The following is a 21,813-nucleotide window of genomic DNA, read 5'->3' as shown; positions in this document are numbered from 1 at the left end:
TGCTGAACCATGTCATGCTTCATCTCCAGGACTTTTTTGTTCCTGCAGGGGAAAAATTTTAAAACTCTGTTTGGGTCCAGGACTCAAAAAGATTGCAGAATCTTCTAAGAAGCTAGGAATGTCATTGGAGTACAACGATCACTATAATTTTAGTGGGATGACAGGGTTGTCTTTAAGTATGTGAACATCACGGGTAGATTGTAAGATGCATCCCTGTGGGGCTGTTTGTTCCTCATTTGCTGTTTTCGTTAATCTGCCCTATTATACAATATCTCTTTCTTGCTAGAGTCTTGTAATTTCATGTCCCTCACATAAAACTGTAATGCTCTTTAAATTCTCAACTGAGGACGTGTATGCACTGTTTTACTCCTTCCCTGTCATCTTGAAAGTTTTGTTATTTAGGCAAGCTGTGTCTTTTTGTTTGGTTTTTGATTTTTTAGGTTGTAACAATACTTTTCATGGGGGAAGCTGTGAAGTAATTTGGTATTACAGAAGCATTTATAGCATTTTCTTAACTGAGAAAAAAACTTTATGCTCGCATGCTAAGAAGGAACAGTAGCAGGTCTCATGGTCTGGGCAAGAGCAGGTGGGAAACAGAGGAACTTGAGCTGTTTAGTGTGGAGGGGACTATATGTAAAGGTACAGGCTGCTTTTTTGGCAGAGTAGGAGGAAGCCTTGCTTACAGGCCTGTTGGAATTGGCTATGTTGTCTTTCTGAACTACAGTTCCTCGTGCATACACACATATTTGGGAGAGCTGAAAGAGAGCTTACACAGATGAACAACTTGAGGTACTCATTCAGACAAGATTTTTGGACCCTAACAATATTGTAAGGCCAAATTGTACCAATTTCATTAAAATAACAGCAGGATTTTGCCTCCTTGCTTGGGATGTTTTGTCTCCATATGTAAGATGTTGCTGTATGCAACTCATTCCGAGAGCAACGTTTGGAGTTGTTGATGAAATAAAATCCTGAATTTAAGTCCTGTGTCCTCAAAGTACTAAAAGAACTGATGCTTATGGTTGAGTCCCCTGAAAGACTGCTTCTGCTGCTTGGGTCAATATTGCCACCAGCTGGAGGCACACTGCCAGAAATCAGAGCAACTTCTGCCTCCTTTCATGGTTTGACTCAGGATTGGCAATTAAACTAGTGACAAAAGAGAGCTTGCTGAAGAAAAGAAAAAAACTCGGTAAAAAGAAAATGGGCTTAATCCTGGCTCAAACCAGGATACCTCTGCACTGTGTCCAGTGTGAGCTGGTTGTGTCAGCTGGATGGAGGATTGAGAAGATCAGTGATGTATCAGTAATCAGCCTATAGCGTATGAGTAAAATAATTTTACTTTGAATGGCATTTGTCTCTGTAAAGCTCTGGTTCCTTATTCCTCAGGTTTTGTGTTATTTTTAGTTCAAATTGTTAGCAAAGATCTGCTCCAGCTTTGTAACAGTCTTTTGTGCATACCTAAGTGCTTCCAAAAGCATGTGTGGGTTGTCTAGATCTTTTGCGTTGTTATTTCTTTGTGCTTGACTGAGAAATTTTGGATGTTGCTTTTGTAAATTCATGTACCAACTCTGATCATGTTGGGCAAAATGATCTGGGATGGTCAGTGTGATTTTTATGCTGCTGTATTTTAGAGTAAAGTAATTCTCACTTGGGCTTCAGATACCTGATTTAGGCTTCTGTGTGCCCATCTTAGTGATCTGTCATAATACTTCCAAGGCTGTAAAGCATACTGGGGTTCTTTGTCATGAAAAGAGCTTTGAAAATTTAAGACAGTGCTTACCTGAGGCAGTGACAACTGGTTTTTGGATTTTTCTGAGAGATGATGTTTGTCTAGGGAATGACTAGGTCACTACGGAGAAGTTTACAAAGGGAAGTTAGTACAGTGCCTTGATTGCATATTTCTGGCTGGAAAACACAAATGCTGGTATTAAATCAACTGCAGCATTTTGCTCTAGTGTGAACTACCTCCAGAATGTTAAAACCCCAAGTGCTTTGTATGGAAAAGAAAACCCAGTTAGAACATGTAAGATGGTGGCTTGGCTTTGTCTTGCCCTCCTATTGAAGAGGCAGTACCTGACGCTGTAGTTTACTATGTTATTCTGGTGATTTCAATAGGATTAGGAAAGAAGAATTGTATCAATTTTACATGTCTAGGTTAAGCATGACCAGGGAGGGTTTACTTTGGCTATATTGGATTAAGAAGAGACCTGAGTTTGAAAAAAAACAAAATTAAACTGGTATAACTGTACATATTCTGAAACTTTTACAGTGAGATGAAAGTCTTAGCATAGCTTAAAGCAGTCCTTAGTATACTGTTTTTGTCAGTGGTGTTTCTCTGAGAAAATTATCTACAACCAAGTTGAACAGTTGGATGGAAAAGTTGGTTTTATTCTTCAGTCACAGAAAACCTTTAGCAGTCAGGGAATACAAATGTATGCTCTTCAGAAGTCTTGACTGTTGTAAAGGGAGGGGACTTTCAGCCATTAAGATCTTAAAAGTAAGTTAGCTTCTCCTGTAAAAGAGTGCATTCTTGATTTGATTTCAGTGTTAACAGTGTTTCCCTTGTATTATGTGGAATTTTTAGTTAGCACAGTTTTTCCCCATGAAATTATCTACTAGAATTTGGGATTTTAAGTTTCTACTCTGTAGTACTAATTAAATATACATGTATTCCTCATAATTTTATATATGTGTTACTGATTGTTTATGGATCTAAGTTTCATAATATGATAAAAAAGCATGGAGTATTTTTTCTGAGCAGAGGTTCTTGGAGGAAGCATTCTTCTTCCTTCATGCACTGAGAGGGACCAAACTGCCCAGGGTTTTGCAGATGGTGGTGGAGGAGAGATTAAAACCTGGGTGCTTTGTATCTCAGCTTGTACAGCACACTGTTAGGGTTTTGTTTTTTTTTGTGCTGGCCAATCCTGCTTAGACATTAAAAGTACTCATGTATTCTGACTCTGGTCTTTTAATCTGTTAGTTTAGTTGTTATTTCTACATATGGAATTATTTTCATCCTTCTGTGAAATCAGGCTAGATTAGTCTTTTCCCATTGACTTAAACTTCTCTATCTAGCTCTGTAAAAGCCTAGAAATACAATTAAACCCTCCAGACAGCCTCTGTGTTGTGACAGTAATGAATGCAATAACCGTAAAATCATGATGAAAAATGCTGCATAGGTGTAGCAAAGGAAGAAGCAATCTTTTCTGATGCCAAATGAGATGTAAACCTCGCTGAGACAGAAAGATTGTGCTTAGACTTGGAAAAGTGTTCTATTTACTGGATCAAACCCAAACTTTAGCTATATTTCTTTTGGTGTAGAGTGTTAGTCCTTTCTCTGTTAATAGTAGATCCAAGAGTTGCCTCTTATCAATAACAAAACATGGGAAAGGATGAAATGCTTTCAGTTGGCTTCCAGAATATCCAACAAGAATTTGGAGATAAGTGGGTTTTTTCTTTTCTCTCACTCGAAGAGCACAGTGAGCCTGATGTAACTTGTTATTGCACAGAATTTAAAGCTGATAGGTAGACATGGTTTTGAATAGCAGGAAAAAAAAGGGATTATCCTTTCCAAGCTCAAGAAAAAGACTTGTGTTGATTTTCATGTTACATTAGCTGAAATTTTACTGGTTTTGTGCTTTAAGTAGCAAATTAAAAGAGCTATTTCACAACAAATATTTTGTTCATTTTCCAGTGTGGTTTCATTAGTTAATTTTTTTTCTGTTATCTTGGCTGTGCTGCCTTAGGTGTGTGGTGGAAAATTTTGCCTTATTTTCCTTTCCTTTTTGGTTTTGTGGTGACAACAAGTTATCTGATGTTGTCAGCTGTTGTTTGATTACACTTTCTTGGATTTTTAAATTTGTTTTTCTTCTTATTTTTTGTTTTGTTTGTTTTTTTCCTTAGTATAGCTTTAAATTAAAAACAACCTGTCATTTGATTTCATTATTACTTGGGAGCATTAGGCATGGCTTATAGTTGCATTCTCTCAACATAAAGCTCTTTCTGTTCAGCAGCCTTATATTGTATATATGCATTCTTATATATGTGTTCTTACCATATAGGAAATTGTTATGCAGAATATACTGTGGACACAAACTTGTCAGCATTACATTCATGGTTGGTGAATATGGAGGAGAGGGAAGATAGAACAGTACTAGGCAGGTCATGAGATGTTTGTATAATTAGCATGGTTTTGGCAGTGGAAAATTGTGTCGTGCTGATCTGAGAACTCTTTGAACTTGTCATTGTTGAGGACAAAGGAGGAAAAAAACCAACCAGTATAAATTAGAGCTTTCAAAACGCCTTTGACAAGTTCTTATCTAAGAAGCTGTTGAACAAGCTGAGGGAGTTCTGGGATGAAAGTGAAGGGTTTGTTTGGGTGAAAGGCACAAGTGGGGGAAAAAAAAAAAGAGTCCAGAAGCTGCACATGAGATACTCTCTAATGATCAGGATAGCAGCTGGCTTGTGAGGTACTCCCACTTTTATAGGTGACACTAGTCAGGACCAAACTTTTAATGAAAACCAAAACAGGCTGACTGATTGGGCAGAACAGGGAATGGTTGAGATTTTAATGAGAATAAGTATAAAGCACTGTGTATAAAAATATATAATGTAATCTGCCTGTGTCTTAAAGAGTCTTAAATAGATTCAGTGTTGGGCATCTGTGTATCAGGTTCAAGGCAAGTCTCTGCAGTTGGGTTTTAGAGATAATGTTCAGTGGCATTACAGAAACTGTTGCTGCTGGTTCTTTTCCAAGTGCAAAATGTACTGTTTCAAGATATGACTGCCAGGATTACTTCCAGCCTCTCTATCCTTCCTTCTTAAGTCTGAGCTTTACTAGGAGCTGCTTGCTCATCCACACTGGGCTTCTGGAGTTTTTACCTGACTTTCTCTTAGTTGGGATGCATCGCTCTTGGGCCTGGAGGAAGTGATCCTTATCAGCCAGCTTTCCTGGGCCCCTCTTCCCTTTAGGATGTTATCCCATGACACTCTCTCGAGCAGATCCCTGAAGAGACTGAAATCTGCCCTCTTGCAGTCAAGGGTAGTAAGCTTACTGTGAGCTCTCCTTGCTGCCCTAGGGATCTAGAACTCCACCATTTAATGGCCACTACTGTCAAGGCTGCCCTTGAGCTCAGACTCTCTCATCAGTCCTTTCTTGTTGGTGAGAGCAAGGTCCAGCATAGCACCCCTCCTTGTAGGTTCCTTGATTACTTGGAGAAGGAAGTTGTCATCCATTCACTCTAGGAACCTTCTGGATGGTTTGTGCTTAGCAGAGTTGTCCCTTCCACAGATATCAGGGTGGTTGAAGTACCCCATGAGTCCCACAGCTTGTGAACATGAAGCTGCTCCTATCTGTTTACAGAGTGCCTTGTCTATACGGTCCTCCTGGTCAGGCAGCCTGTAGCAGACCCTCACTGTAATGTCACCTGTCCCTGTCTTATCTTTAATCTTAACCCGTAAGCTCTCACTTGGCTCCTCTTTAGTCCCCAGGAAGTGCCCCATGCACTCTAGCTGCTCTTTGACATAGAGGGCAACACCCCCCTCCTTGCTGCCTCCATTCTTGGAGGAGGTATCTTAAGTATATTCCTGTCTGCTTCTCACAAGCTCTGTATAAATGCTGAAACTTTAATGTATCCTTTAGAGGTTCTGTATATTTCCTGTCCTTTTGGGAAATTAAGCACCATTATGGGTTAGTAATGTCAATCTTTAAACTGATTTAGTAAGGCAGTAGTTGGATACCTGGATAAATGTAGGGGCACGATTCTTGTAGTTTTCATTGATTTTGTTTGGTGTAAGACAAAAAGTTCGCTGAAGTGGTGTGCATAGAATGCTTTCTGCAACAGAAGGACATCCTTTTGAATATTTATGTGCAGAAATACACTTCTACCTGTCCAGGGGTCCCTATCCCTTGTGTTACCTTAGGTAAAGCCTTTTTTTCTTAAGTGACTGTACTAATCAGCTGAGGCAGTGTACCATGTTAACTAACCTCTGTGTACTGTTTCAAGTGTCTAGCTCTCTGCAGAACACTGCATGATGTAACAAAACAAATAACACCTTCAAAATTACAAAAAAGAAGTATTTTCCAGTGCTGTATGCAAATGAAGAGTTCTGCCAGTAAGCAAAACATTAGAAATAATGTGATGAAAGCTGTCCTTTTCTCTGCTTGTATGTCTCAAAGTTAAATTAAATTCCTGGCTGAAGCCAAGATATTGATAGATAACGTGTTAATGTATTTAACCAGATAACATGTGTGGAAGTCTCTGAAGGAGATAAAGTTCTTCCTTCATATTCCTGAAGTGTGTCCAAAGAACACTGAGCTCTCTGGCATTCCAGAATGAACATCATCTAACTTTTTTGTTTAACTGCAAGTGCAAAATAATGCAAAATATGTAAAGGTGATAATATTAACTGATGCGAAAAAGAAAGCAAGAAATGTAGAAAAGTTCTCTTACATTCTAATGGGAAAAATGTAATTTAATGTTCTGTCACTTCTCATTGAGATTTATGTTGCTTTCAGCACTAAAGGAGTATTTCTTTCACAATTTGAAAAATAAGATACAACCAGTGAAATGTCAGGGAGCAGCAGCAAAGGCAGGCTGAAGGGAAGGCAAGCTGGTGGTGACAGTGGTGACAAGACAAGCAGAGAGTACCCTCATTGGTAAGGACACGGTCTTCCAACACCTGCATGAGGCAAACAGGGTCTAATATCTGGTGACAATAACAAGGTTCTGCCAACAGTCTCCAGGCAAGTCTGTAGTGATGATCTGAGGTGAAGCAAGGAAGTCTTATCAACTGGTCACACTCTGGATCAGTGGGGTGCATGGCCAGGCGAAGGCATGGTTGCAGTATAGTGTCTTTATTTTGATTGTATCTCTTCAGTGAAGATGAGGAGTCCCTAGATAAGGCTTCTTACACAGCCCTTCACAATGGTCTTTACTGGTAGGATTTGCCTTCAGGAATCCTTGGAGCCTGAAACGGTTGGCAAAATTCTGGAGCAATGAAGGCACAACCTCATTAGAGGAGGATCAGGTTAGCAAACATTTAAACAAATTAAACACAAGTCCATGAGACCCAAGGAGTACACCCACAAGTGCTAACATAGCTGGCCAAAGTCATTGTGGGCCAATCTTGATTGTCTCAGAAAAGTCATGATGGTCAGAGGAGGCTTCTGAAGATAGGAGTGACATAACTTTCTTCCAATCCTCAAGAAGGGCAAAAAGGACTATCCAAGGAATTACAGGTTGGTCAGCTTCATCTTCATCCTTGGGAAGGTGATTGAGCAGATAATCCTGCAAAGCATAGCTAAATGAAATATGGGCAGGATGGTAATTTGAATTAGTTGACATGGACTTATGAAGGGAAAATCATGCCTGACCAACCTGATAGCCTTCAGTAACAAATTGCCTAGGTTGTTCAATAAGGGGAGACCAGTGAATGAATATTGTTTATCTTTACTTCAGCAGGTTTTTATCCCTGTCTGTTATTACATCTGATGAGGTATGGACTAGATAAGTAGACCCTGTGGTGGACTGAAAACTAACTGAACTACCAGACTCAAAGGATTGTGATCAGGGCATGAAGTCCAGTTGAAAACCAATAATTACTGGTGTATCTGAGGGGTTGATACTGGGGCCATCCTTGGAGATACATGGAATGTTACTGGACACAGTCCTGGGCAGCTGCTCTAGCTGACCCTACTTTGAACAAAGCATTTGGAGTAATAAATGGCTAGAAGTGCATTCCAACCTCAAGGATTCTGATTCTGTGATCCACGGTTGCACAGCTGCGCAGTGTCAATGTTCTTTGACCATAAGCAGCTAAACTTTGCCAAGAATATTTTTTTCCTAGAGTGTGGTCTTTTCCTACATAAAATCTTTTCTTTCATAGCTTACTGGATGACAACTTCTATTGTACAGAGAAGGTACTAATCAAGTAGATGCTGATCTTGGACATACCTACAGAACAGATGTTGGCATTTGTGCTTGACACAGATTCACTCCAATGTTGTTCATTAGATACCCCTGCTTCTAAGAACTGCAGAAACATGACAGGCTAAATATCCTTGCTCTCCCTGCTCAAGCATTGTCCTAGTTTCATTTATTCATTTATCAGGAAGGTTGACCGATGGTTACACCCATAGAGAAAGGTAACTAGAAACTGCCAAATGAATGTTTTCATTCTAATTAGTGGCATAAAAGAAGTACAGACCATGCCATCTTAATAATTATTATGAACTTCTTATTTAGATTGAATTTGGTTGAAGTTTTTATGGTGGATACAGAGCTACGTCAGTGCCTTCAAGAAGATCTCTTACGTCGCTTCCCAGATCTTAACCGGCTGGCAAAGAAATTTCAGAGACAAGCAGCAAACTTGCAAGACTGTTATCGAATGTATCAAGCTATTAATCAACTGCCTAATGTGGTACAAGCACTAGAAAAACATGAAGGTAATGCTACCCCTATTTATTTTCACTATTTTATGCTACATTGATGATGCAAAGAAATACTCTTTTTCTTGTACACTGTTGTTGCAGGAATAAAGTTTAAAGACATTTGGATTTGAAATGAGCTGAAATTCTGAAATACCAAAAAATAAATCTAGCCAAATCTTGACATGAAAAAACATTCCAGTTAGTGTGTAGCTGAAATACTTGAACTGTTGGATGATGGTCTGGTAATCTTTGACAGCAGCTTGTCTTTAAGAATTCCCAACCAATTGTGTGTATATTATGATCTTACAAAAAAGGTTACTATCCATACACTATTGTGATGTTCCTTCTAAAGGCACTTTGCACTTTGGGTTGTAATTAAAAGCAAAAAGCCCAGTTTAAGCGTTCCTGATATAATTTGGATGGTGCTGCTTTTTTTTTTTTTTTTTTTTTTTGTGAGGCTTCTTGTGCCCTTTGCTGAAACATTTTCTGCTGGACATTTAAATGGAAGTATTCTGGTCTAAATGGACCTTGTGTCTGAATGGATCTGGCAATTCCTGTGATAAATGTCACAACATTTATAGTTTTTTTTTTTTTTTTTTTTTTTAATTGCAATGTTCCTGTATTTGGTAAGAGAAACATGGCAGGGTTTCTTCTGATCTTCGTTAGCAGGAAACTCAATGCTGTGACAAGTAAGCCTGGAAAATACAAAGGTTGCTATTTCTTTTCCTTTCTACATGCTACCAAGAAAATGCAGAATAAGATATTGCTGCTAAGCCACTCTCCATCATCTTTGAAAGGTCTTGGAGAATAGGAGAGGTGCCTGAAGGTCTGGAGGAAAGTCAGTGTCACTCCAGTCTTCCAGAAGGGCAAGTAGGAGAACCCAGGAAATTATAGGCCAGTCATCCTCACCTCTATCCCTGGAAGGGAGATGGGACAACTCATTCTGGTTGTCATCTGTAAACGTGGAGGAAAAGAAGGTTATCAGGAGTAGTCAACATGGATTCTTCAAAGGAAATCATGCTTGATCAATCTGGTAACCTTCTGTGATAGCATAACTAACTGGGAAGATGAGGGGAGAGCAGCGAATGTTGTCTACTTTGACTTCATCACTGCTTTTGACACTGTCTCATAACATCCTCATAGATAAGCTTAGGAATTGTGGGTTACATGAGTGGACAATGACTTGGATTGAGAACTGGCTGAATGGCATTCAGAGAGTTGTGATTCGTGGTGCAGTGTCTGGTTGGAGGCCTGTAGCTAGTGATATTCCCCAGGGGTCAGTGCTGTGTTCTGTCTTGTTCAGCATATTCACCAATGACCTGGATGAAGGCACAGTGTACTCTCATCAAGTTTGATGATGATACAAAACTGAGGGGAGTGTCTGATACACCAGAAGGCTGTGCTGCCATTCAGCAAGACCTGGACAGGCTGAAGAGTTGGACAGACAGGAACTTAATGAAGTTAAAGACAAGTGTAGGGTCCTGCATGTAGGGAGGAAGAAGCCCATGCACCAGTACAGGTTATGGGTTGACCTGTTGGAAAGCAGCTCTTCAGAGAAGGATGTGGGAGTCATGGTGGACAGCAAATTAACTATGAACCAACAACGTGCTCTTGTGGCCATGAATGCCAGGGGTGCATTGAGAAGTTTGTGGCTAGCAGGTCAAGAGTTTATCCTTCCCCCTAGTCTTTCCTGGGGAGGTCACATCTGAAGTACTGTGTCCAGTTCTGCGTTCCCCAGAACAAGAAGAACAAGGAACTACTGGAGTGAGTCTAGCAGAAGGCTATGAGGATGATAGGGAACTGAAGTGTGCCTTTTATGTGGAAAGGCTGAGAGACCTGGGTCTGTTTAGGCTGGAGAAGACTCAGAGGGGATTTTATCAATACTTAAAAATATCTAAAGAGTCAAGAGACTCTTTTCGGTGCTGCCTAGCGACAGGATGAGGGGCAATGGGCACAAACTGAAACACAGAAGTTCCATCTGAACATGAGGGAAAACTTGTTTACTTTAGAGGTGCCAGAGCACCGGAACAGGCTGTCCAGAGAGGTTGTGGAGGCTTTTTCTATGGATATGATGTTCAAAACCTGCCTGGACACAATCCTGTGAACCCTGTTCTAGGTGAACCTGCTTAAGCAGTGGAGTTCAACTCCATGATCTGCAGAGGTCCCTTCTGACCCCTACCATTCTGTGATTCTTTGATTAGTGTCAGCATAGTATTGTGATTCCATACAGCAATAGCAGACCTAGCCTGCCAGAAAGCATGTTCTTTTAGAAGCCTATTAATTAGTTTGAAATCTTTGCATAAAGCAAACACGAAAGCCTTAAAGAGAAACAAATGTTTAAATGATACAGTTACAAAAATTTTTCCTCTATTTGAGTAGACAGTAATAGTACCCAGTACCTTATACTTTCCTGTAGTATAGTTTCATGACTTCAAGTAATTACATGTATCTTCTAAAAATATTAATCTTAAAGTAAATTAATTTTTCATTGCTGGCTTTGTTATTTCCAAAAACAGTTAAGATCTAAAACTGAGAAGGAAGTGGCAGATACTTTTATTTTTTTAAAGAGCTGTGCAATGCTTTAGCTGCCTCAGTCATGTCCCTTTGACTTTTCCAACTCTACTTGGTTTTGCCTTAGCAAGGAGCTCTTGGATTTTCATCTTAAACTGAGGTATTAGTTCAAAATGTTCTCTTCTGTCTTTACTTCATTTCCTATTAGTTGTCATTTGGATCAACATAGTTTCTCTGTCATAACATTGAGGTAGGACAACAATTCCATTTTTAGAAATTTTGAAGAGCAAGCTGTGTAAGGCAATCTGCTAAGCTCACCATATGGAAAAATAAATAGACTGCAAAAGATCTTGCTGTTTTACACATGTATCATTCGGCCTCAGTAGGGCATTTATCAGCAGTATATCTAAGATAATTTAAAACAGATAAAATGTGTTATTTTTCTTTGTACTTCTACACCTTTGCTTAAAGTACAAGAAAGGTCTGGTAATTTTGAGTGTGTGTGACTGATTCAGACTGAATCTGATAATCTGCCTGTTAAATACTGTACAAAATCTTTTAATTCATCAAGAGATGGGATACTGGAAAAATTTTTGACAATTCTGAGTCTACCAGTTTCAGAACTTTGTTTTCTCATGAATGGCTATGAGGAGATTGAGCAACTACACCATGAAATGATCAGCAGTGATTACCTTTGCCTCAGTATGAGATGCTTGTTTTTATGGATTATGAAATCTGGGGGGGTTAATGAGTGAAGATTATTTTTATTCTTTAGACATAAAAAACCTGCATAAGACAGGTGTGGAGTCTGAGTCACCAAGTCACTTTGGTGTTGCTGGCAAAAGGAAGCAGTTGTTCATTACTTAAAATTACTGAGGCATAAAATCTAGGTACTTACAAGATGTCTTCAAGAAGCTGCTGAGGCATCTTCTTTCTGATCTCGGGTTGACATTCTCTATTTTAAGCCTGTAAATATGCAGGATACAGGAGTTGTATGCTGGGTTCCAGATCTGTTTTATCATGTTGTGGAGTGGCTTTAATACCCCCTTACTGCTTTTGGAAATACCTCTTCTTGTGTGCTCCAGCACTGTTCTTACCATGGCTGTTGCACTGGTGTGTTACAGCAATGCTGTGGTGAAGCTTGACCGTTTCCCATTCTTTGTCATTTCCAGCTGATTTTTCCCCCTACTCATAACAGAAATTTGTTTGTCTATCAATGCATCATCTTACTGTTAAACTTCTTTCTATTAGCCCAGTTTTCAAGGTCAGTTAGTCATGTTCCTGATTTATTTTTTTCCAATTTAATCTATTGATACCTTCCACGTTGCATTATTAGTGAATTTTATAAGTAGCCTTTTTTTGTGCATTAATATAATTATTTCACACATCTTAAAAAGATAAAAGTTTCTATGAGTCCTGGAGGAACTGTATTGCTGATGTCCTTCCAGCTCATTAATCTTTTGCAAGTCTGTGATGTCCTCTTTATCTGTCTTCTGATAATTGTATAAATAGTGAATCTTGCATCTTGTCATCCCATGTGACACTGTATTAAATGCTTTAGATTAGTTCTGCAGATTTCCCTTTGTCTTAGTTATCTCAGATGTTGCTCTCTACAGGTGTGATCTGCCTTCAGAAAACCTATGCTATGTCTTTTATCCCAGTTTCTGTTGTGTTCCTTGATCTTTCCTCATCATTTTTTTGAACACCTTTTGTACCATCAAAAAGGCTGGTTTAATTATATTTAGTCATTGAGATTTGTCTCTTTTCCCCTGATAGAATAGTGTCAGTTTTCATACTTCCGTTTGCTGACAAATGGTTAAAGTTTGAAGATTACTTCTTGATTTTAATTTCTATACAGTGTTTTAAATGATATTAATTAGTAGTAAAGTCCTTAATGCATGTAATCAACACTTATCTGTGTCTCAGTAAGTCAATTACGGTTTAATTTTAAACTGTGCCTGGGAGCAGATAGGCTTTGTGATCAATATTCATCTCTCCTTTTGGCGGTACATACGTCTGTTATTCCTTCTCTCTCGATGATTAGCTTACATGCTAAGAATGTTGAGTAGGTGCAAACGTATATATTTTTTTACCATTCTTCTTTATATAAGTTTATGAATGTTGGTGCAAGACAAGTTGGAGTTTAATTTAGAATTTTGCAATGGTATTTTTTGTTCATATTCTCTTAATGTCAAATGTTACGCTTTTAAGAAAAGCATATGCTTACAACTTCTATAAATACACAGTATTCACTGACTCTACTATTTTACTTCAAGCGTTGGATACTGAACAAGAAGTTGGATTGAAAATGTAAATAAATTTTGCAAGGTATCACTTTAAACCATATAGTAAATATTAGTAAATACAGTAGCATTTTGTTTACTTAATAAATGTGTTTTAATTTTTTGATTTGACACCTTCTTATGGTGTCAGAAGATGTACTCTTCAAACTTAAAATAATTAAATGGTATAATGAAACTTTCCTACTTCGTTTAAGAAAATAAATTGTAATCTCTACTTTAAGTTCAAGCACAAAAATTTTTCAGTGATTCAAGAATACTAAAGATCATTTCATTGTGTGTGCCATGCTTTCTGTCAACTGGTGCACTGGGAACTGTGAAGTCCACTCTGAAGAATGGATGTGAAACATCTCATCTTCAGTCTTTTCCTTCTTTACTGCCTCCTTGTATTTTCTAGGTTGGTTTAGATGTGTCTTTCTTACAGGAGGGAAAAAAAAAAAAGATGGGACAGAGGGCAAGAGATTTGGAAGAAAAAGCAAGCTGTTCTTTGTATCAGGTCTCTCTTAGTTTTGAAAATTTTTAGTCAGCAGAAGACTCCATTTTTACAAGTTCGATAATCTTTCAGCAACATGTAATATTTTTCTCTCTTAGTAGATACGAATCAGTTGAGAAAATGGCAAGAAACCAACCTTTTTCTTTTCACTTGAGTTACAGTGTTGAGAGAGAAGAAATCATGTCCTCACTGTGTGACTTTTATAAATTTGTATGGAATTTTTTCTTAGGAAAGGTTAAGACTTTTTCCCTAGTTTGGTAGGAAATTCGGAGGCTCTGGAATAGCCAGAGCTTAATTTTATGTTTCTCTGTTAATGTGCATAGCCTTGCCTGTAAATGTTGGAAGTAAATGTTGTAAATCTGTATATAATCCAGTGCTGATAGGGTCATAGTTGAGTTCTTCTTGAGGCATTTTGTGTAAATTGTAGTCAATAATGCTAATTGTTCTGTCATTAAATCATAACTTGAAGTGGCTGCAAAGATGTAAATACTCGTTTACTAACAGAGCATTTTCATAGCTGGGTGCTGGATAGGTGCTTGTTTGCAGGTCTGAACAAAGTACTGCTTTCACAAAACTGGCAGTACCTGTGCATGCTGAGTTAACTGCAAACTGCATTTTACATTCAACACTTATGTGTTGGATTCTATAGATTTCCAGCCATTATGTGTGGTCTGCAGTTATATTTGGTGTTGTAGAGTATTTGCTAACAAAACAGATTGGAAAAGACTGATTTAATGTTGATGACTTCTTGTTTGGTGGAAAGATCAGTGACTACAGAGATCTGCTTAGAGTAGATGCTCTTTTTTAAAGAAAAAAAAAAAAAAATACACCTCAGTTTCTATTTATGTCCTTATAGTAACCTACCAAATATTCCCAATTTTTTGTTATTTTGCTTTAAGAAAAATTCAAAACTCTTCGAGTGTGGATGATGAGACTTTCACTTTGTATCTCTAAAATTGGTTGCTGTAGAATACACTTTCCACTAAAGCCATTTCAACTTTTTCTGTGCAAGAGTAGATTATTTTCAGATAGCAGATTTGCTTTCAAACTATTGTTTGCTTGTAGTTTTACTCATAGTGGGAATTAATACTACTAGATATGAACAAAGATGACAAGATGACAGAATAGGTACAAACTTAATCAGAATAGAAATCGGTTAATGTCAGTTCTTTTTTTTAGAAAAAGATCATGCATCTGTCAGTGTAATAATCATAACCAATCTTAAAAATGAACCATCTATATAGATGTGCTGTTTATCTTGAGTAAGTGAATTCTGGTATAGTTGTGGGGTTTTGTGCATAATTTTTCTTGCTTGTTCTGAACAGGAGCTCACCAGATGTTGTTGTTGGCAGTGTTTATAACACCTCTTAATGATATCTCCTGTGACTTCTCAAAATTTCTGGAGATGATAGAAACAACATTGGACATGGATAAGGTATGGACTGGTGTGTGGGAGGGGGTTTACTTAGCAGTTAAAATTTCTTATTAAACTTTGCAATCTGCTCTGCACTTAATTTAATTGATCATCTATATTAAGTAGTTTGTGATAGTTTATGAGTATATGAAGACTGTTAGCAGTACAGCAGTTGAATATCAAGAGGGTATTCACCCACTGTTTCTCTGCTTCTGTAAAGCTTTGTTAGACTTGGTTCTATTTGGTGGAATTAAGTCTTCCTAACAGTTTGCCTCTCTGAAAAATTATTGACCCTAGGTATAAAGACTGACTATTTTCCAGTGAAAAGGCATTTCTTACTGGAGTGAAAAGGCATTTCTTACTGGAGTGAAAGCTACTACAAGTATCATAGCCTTGCAGCTACACTTATAAAATATTACTGATGATAGAACTGTGCCTGCTAGGGAAAACTGGCATTTTTTCAGATGAAAAGAAGACTGGAAGGAGCATTCCTGTTCCTTAAATCGTTATTGGAAAGGAGAAGGGATGAGCATAAATGACTGTTTTACCATTGTTTAGTTTAGAATACTTAGGACACAGGCAGAAACATGAACTGTTGCTTAACTGGGTGAGTCAGTGCCAAAGATTATAGTGATTTTTGTACATAACTTCTCCCCATTTTTTTGTTAGAGGACCAGTGAGACCCATTTTGAAAAGTACATACTTGGTTAGAAATGTATTTAATGTTCTTTCTCAATAAGTTATGCCAGTAATTTTGGAAAACTTGGGAGGCTTTTAGGATTGTCAGCCTCATCTGACTGCAGAAATATGAGATCTACCCAACAGTGGTAGTTAAGGACAAGGTGCTGAAGTTTTGAAAACTGCAATGGCTTTAAAATTTTGAACATGTATATTTTTCTCCAAAAGCAGAATCACTGCTTTATATCTTACTATTGTATGTGCATTCATTAACTGCATTTTACTGTTAACGGAAAGACTCTTTGATTGACATGTTGCTGTAATTTGTGTTATATGCTAATGAAGGAATTTATAGCTTTATACTAGTTACAGACCATCTGTTGATGCAGTTTGTATGCCCTGGGACTCTTGTTTCTTTAAAACTAACAGCTGTTCTAAGCCTTCACCCATCATAGTCCAGCTCTTCAAATTTCTTTTCAGCTTCTACTTCAAAATTTGTTTATTGTCCTTCTAAACAGAATAATAACAAGTCAGTTATTTTTAATCAAGTCCTATAGAATCTCATGTGTCAATTTTTTTTCCCCCTTCAAAATACTGGCAAATGACTATAGGTAAGCCAACACTGCTTTTACCAGAAGAATAAACCTTCTCCATGTGAATGGAATGAACTTTGACTTGAAATTCCTCTTACAGTTATAGGAAATTCAAACAAAATACCCAGCTCCATTCTGAGTATGGTTGGAGGACAGGTTGTCATAGCAACTACATAATGTCAATAATCCATTCTAATATGAATAGAAACATCTAAGTTCAAAAAGTGTGGGATGTGGTTATTCATTTACCTACCTGTAACAGAAGCTGAGGAGATGTCACTTCAATTCCTGCTTTTCACAGAATCATAAGGGGCCTTCGAAAATCCACCTACCTCAACGTCCTCTTCAAGTCAGGGCAACTTCAAAATTTGTTAGCACTTTCGGTATATGGTATTTTGGCTTGAGTATTAAGAGCACAGCTCTTTACAGAAGGACTTGTTTTTCAGATTTTTCAGATTTCAGCATAGTCCCAGAGTCTGCAAATTGTTTGCTGTTACTTCATTCGTTTGAGCACCCTTTGGAAATGTGACTCCCAGGTCTCACTTATTTCATGTAGTAAACATGTGCAGGTGTGAAAGTGTCAGTGCTGAGGTGTTAGTCTGCTACTTAGTGCATTAAATATTTTGTGCTTTGAATATTCATTTCAGAGTACCTCTTAGCAAAAATTTACAGTAAAAAAAAACAAACAGTGTGTTTAGCAGAACAAAAGAGAATGTCTAGCTGCTTTTTATCCAATTGCATTAAGGGATCTGCTTTCATTATTACCCTTTGCATTACTCCTGTCAGTATAAGGTTATATAGAGAGTGAAGACTATGCAAGAAAGTTCAGACTGTTGCACATCTGTTGCATGCCTTAGTCTCTGAAGCAAATTTAGCATTTGATTTTAATTTAATTAAAGTTAAACACATTTCAGTGATCAATATATTGGTGAAATGTCACAATGATTTTGAGTATTTTTATTTTTCTCTTGGGGAGATGAGAGGGGTCAGTGGGATTCACTGGTATTTCCTTGCATTTTTCTGTTGAGGTGTAGCCTCAAATACCACATCTCTGTTAATGCTTGTCCTGTGGGATTGTCAGCCATGTTCACGCTGAGAGCTGTAAAAGTGAAAAGCAAAAGTTTGCTTTAAACGACTTACCTAATTATAACTGAGATACTGCTGTACGAGGAGCACAGCTTGAGAGGAGTGTTAGAGGGTAATATGGTTGTGGGTGCCTGATGTTTTTATATATTAATTAGTAGCACTAGTTTAAAATATTTTTAGTAAACCGTAATTTTAATTCCTTAGCAGTTTAGCTGAACTTTTAGTTTAATTTTAAAACGTTTTCTGTTCAGTTGATTACACCTGGCTTTCACTTTGAGAGTGCAGTCAGGTGGAGCAGTTCTGTTTGTTACTTGCTAAGGTTTACTGCATGAGGAAGGAGCTGCCCTGTTGTAGTTGGGGTGGGTAATGCAATATACTAGAAGCTGTCTTCAAACCTGGATCTTACACATTTTTAAATTTTGGTTTTCAGGCTGAGATAATGGAATACAGGCTGCTTCATGTCCTAAATACTTGGTGCATACACATTGAAAAGCCATCAGGGACTTGTCCTGGAGCTGGGGTGCTGGTCTGCTGTGAACCAGTTCTTGGACCACTACAGTCCCTAACCCAGACTATTAGTGTAAACAGAAAGTGAAGTAATTTTACCCTAATGTTCCTGTCTTGGGATTAGGGCTTGTTTCTTGCACACTCAGAGCCTCTGGGTTCATTTGTTGCCATGTGCCTGTTGAAGTTGTAATGAAGTTAGCAATAAGCACCTGAAAACCAACTCCATCCCCATGAGTGTGGGACTGAGCAGTAGGTGAGGCAGTAACTTAGCATTTTTGCAAATTATAAATTCTAGCCTCTTACAGATTGTTGTTTGAATTTAAGTGAATGCTTGTCTGCAGTGAGGAAAGCACTGAAGGATGGAGGAGGAGTGCACCGCTTTGGTTCAGGACAGCCTCTCAGAAATTGCAGCCTGGGTGAAAACTGGAACCAACAGCTGCCAGAGCCTTGTGGGTCCTTGGGAACATTACCTTCCTTATCCTGAGGTTATGGGATTTCTGCATTTTATTCCAGGCTTCAAAGAATTCCTTGAAGCTGTGAAACAAAATTACTTTTCACTTGACTGTCAGCCTTGGTTGTCTCTTGAAGGCACCGACAAGGCCCGATGTGCATGGGCTTGCATCCCACCTTCTGCAATTTCTGTTCAGATCCAGAATCTGCCCTACAAAACCAGGAATGGTCTTTTCTGCTGTGTGCTCAGTCATCTTCATGGTTGTTCTTTCTGCAGAATTTAGAGAATGGGAGGAGCAGGACTATGAACAGGGATGTAATAGGGAAATAGTTTGTTGATATTCATTTCTTAATGCCTCCAAATGTCAAGATGGTCCTCTAAAATCTCATAATCCATTATTTTGTGGAGTCCACATCTCTGGTTAAGCAACTGGAGAACTTTGGCACTGCAGTGTTTGCATACAACATAACTGGAACTGAAATGGGAGGCTGAGTGAAATGCTGTGCAATGCTGGTAATGACACAAAGGGAACAGGTACCAACAGTTGAGTTTTATGATGCAACTTCTGCAGAAGATCAAATTATCTGTTTGGAGAAGAGAATTCTTAGGATAAAATAGCAGTTCTTTGAATATGTGGTATGAGATGCAGTTTCTTAATATGATAATTTACTTGTCCCACCCATTCCAAATTAAAAATGTGTAAGCCCTGTGGCTTTTAACTCCAGATTGCATTCCCAGATCTCTGTTCCAATTGCTGCAAAACCTGGGAGTCTTCAGTCTAGTGCTTTTCAAACTGTTTTAATGCATTGCATATTTCAAGTGTTATAGTTCCTGTTGCTCTGTGCTTTTTGGAATGATAATTTAGTATCTGGAAAGGAGTCAAGGAACTGTGAACCTCTTTCCTCTTATCCTTCCTCCGCTTGGTAGTACATACTTGTGGGTAAAAGTGAAATTGTACATAATCCATGATCTTGTTTTGATATTTTTTGCAAAATATTTAGAGCTGCTTTGTGTACAACTTTGCAGATTATAAGGCTTCCTCTACCTGGGAATTAAGTGTTGTTTTAGTTTTTATTTATTTATTTAATAAGATGAAGTATGTTGCTGATGTGAAATCCACTGCTTAGTTTCCATGTTGGACAACTATTCTATATTGGACAACTGCTAGTATTTAGTTGATTGTTAAAGTTTGTATATTAAAAATTAAGGGTTTTTTATTTAGCAATTACAAGTTGTGCTTGCAAATTAAACTTGAGACTTGTAAGGTCATCAGAAACACACGTGGCAGTGAAAGCATGGGGAAGAGAGAGAAAAATATTAAATACAATTTACATAATCTATGCCTCTGAAAATGTAGCTTGGAAGGAAATGTGTATGCATTCAACTCAAATGGGTTGAAATTGGACAGAATTTTTGGTGATAATATGTAGTCTCCCTCTATAACCTCTTTGAGTGTGTTTTGGGCAGGAATTACTGTTTCAGAAACTTCATGTCCAAGGACTTGTTGTTTTGAAAGGCTACATCCTCTTACACTCCTACTTGATTAGCTATGTAAACCCAGGCTAGCATGCAGATAATGTATGTAACAATTTCATTTCCTCTGACTTCCCTATTTTCCTGCCTACTGCTCAGTTATTTGTATGCAAATAAATGCACAGACAACTCCATTTCAAAATAAAGGAGTTTGTTAAACTTTGTTTTTAGAAAGTATATTATTAGAGAAAACAAGTGGTTTAGGTGTATTTGCTTTGTAGTTGAATTAGATACCAAATATCACAAGCAGCATCACATTACAAAATTATATATGTAAAAAAATAAATTGAATAAATGATTAAGTAAATTAATTTCACTGTGTACAATCAGGGAGGTGATTAGTTCTTTGGTTTTTGGTTGTGGGCTTTTTTTTACTGCCTATGTTCATTTATTTTTTTTCTGGTTATTTTTCCCTAGGTGGATAATCATGAATTTCTTGTCAAGGCTTCTTTTGATCCTAATTTGACAGAATTAAGAGAGAAGATGAATGAACTGGAAGAAGAAATGCAGTCCTTTTTAAAGAGTGCAGCCAAAGATCTAGGTAGGGTATGAAACTACATTTGATTCTTAATTCCTTTGTAAAATGTTTTGAGATGAAGTAATGAAAACTAGTATAGAAGAGTTAAGGGATTTTGTATTAATGTGTTATTGATTTAGGGAGTCTTCAGTTGTCACAATAAAATCTGTTGAAACTTGAGTTTTGTTTTATAACTTGGCCTTTTTTTTTTTTTTTTAAGGGTGGCATTCCAGAGTATTTCAGAAATTATCATGTTGCAAGATACTGGAGAATTCATTTTGTAGAATTGTAACTCTTCTAACTTTTGGCTAGACCTAGTTAGCTTTTATTTCCTTTGAGGAAATGCATTGAAACTTTTCTTTTTTTCCTTTGCCTGCATTCTCCTGAGTTTCTGTTCAGGACATGCTAGTTTTATTTTGAAGTTCTTTGCAAAACGTAATTTGTAAGCAAATGAAGTATTTAAAAATTGATTATTCTGTGCAAAAAAATTCATGTGCAGCTGATGAATTAGACATTGAAATAGCAACTTTAAAGAAAATATGTATTTTTTAATGCAGTTCTGGCAATGAAAACTGGCAATAGCATAGTTATTTTAGGTTACACCTTTAAGGGCTTGTATATTTTTAAGTCTTGATTTTTTTAGTGTAAATAAGATAACCAGAATGAAAATAAGGAAAGACAAGATTCTGTAGAGATGGAATGAGAAATCTCACCAGCAGGTGTGTTTATAAAAAGATCACAAGGCTACAGGTGCTGTGCTTATAGCAGCAATGTAGAATGTCCCTGCAAGAGTGCTATTAACATTTTTCACATTTCTAGAGAATATATAGCAATACAATAGTCATGAACCTGATTTGAGTATGTTATTTGAGAGCATATCAAAGAGCAGAGAATGAATTGGTAGATTTCTGTTATGTCTGGGTGTTTTTCATACCTGTACAGAGAGTAAAAGTAAGTCTACTGCAAAAGGTATCTAAGAGACTATGTCATACAAACTGGGGACTAGTGAGCAGAAATAGCACATGCTGCAGGATTTCTGATAACACACTTTTCTTTTTCCTTATAATCCAACAGGTTTGGAAGCTGGCAGAAGTATCAAACTGGAGACAAATTCACAGTTTGGATATCACTTTCGAGTAACTTGCAAGGAGGAAAAAGTTCTCCGTAGCAATTCAAAATACACAATAGTTGATACACAGAAGAATGGTGTGAAGTTTACTAACAGGTATGATATCACCTTGGTATTTTTTCAAGCTTGTTCCTTTCTTTATTGTTATGCTGATAAGCTGGTTTCCCTAC

At 37.6% G+C, this 21,813-nt stretch overlaps 1 protein-coding gene across 1 annotated transcript in view; it reads left to right on the top strand.

Annotated features, from left to right (window-relative positions):
* MSH2 (mutS homolog 2) overlaps nt 1-21,813 on the top strand; it is a 59,609-nt gene that overhangs the window by 21,212 nt on the left and 16,584 nt on the right. The window contains exons 8-11 of the mRNA XM_010004999.1: nt 8,247-8,446; nt 15,061-15,170; nt 20,415-20,538; nt 21,589-21,739. Of these exons, the coding sequence (XP_010003301.1) occupies nt 8,247-8,446; nt 15,061-15,170; nt 20,415-20,538; nt 21,589-21,739 (585 nt within the window). The remainder of the gene's footprint in view (nt 1-8,246; nt 8,447-15,060; nt 15,171-20,414; nt 20,539-21,588; nt 21,740-21,813) is intronic.

This window comes from Chaetura pelagica, unplaced genomic scaffold, assembly GCF_000747805.2.
Source record: "Chaetura pelagica isolate M959 unplaced genomic scaffold, ChaPel_1.0 scaffold8, whole genome shotgun sequence".
NCBI lineage: Eukaryota > Metazoa > Chordata > Aves > Apodiformes > Apodidae > Chaetura > Chaetura pelagica.
Note: the sequence above shows the minus strand (reverse complement) of the source record. Positions and strands in the feature narration are given on the sequence as shown.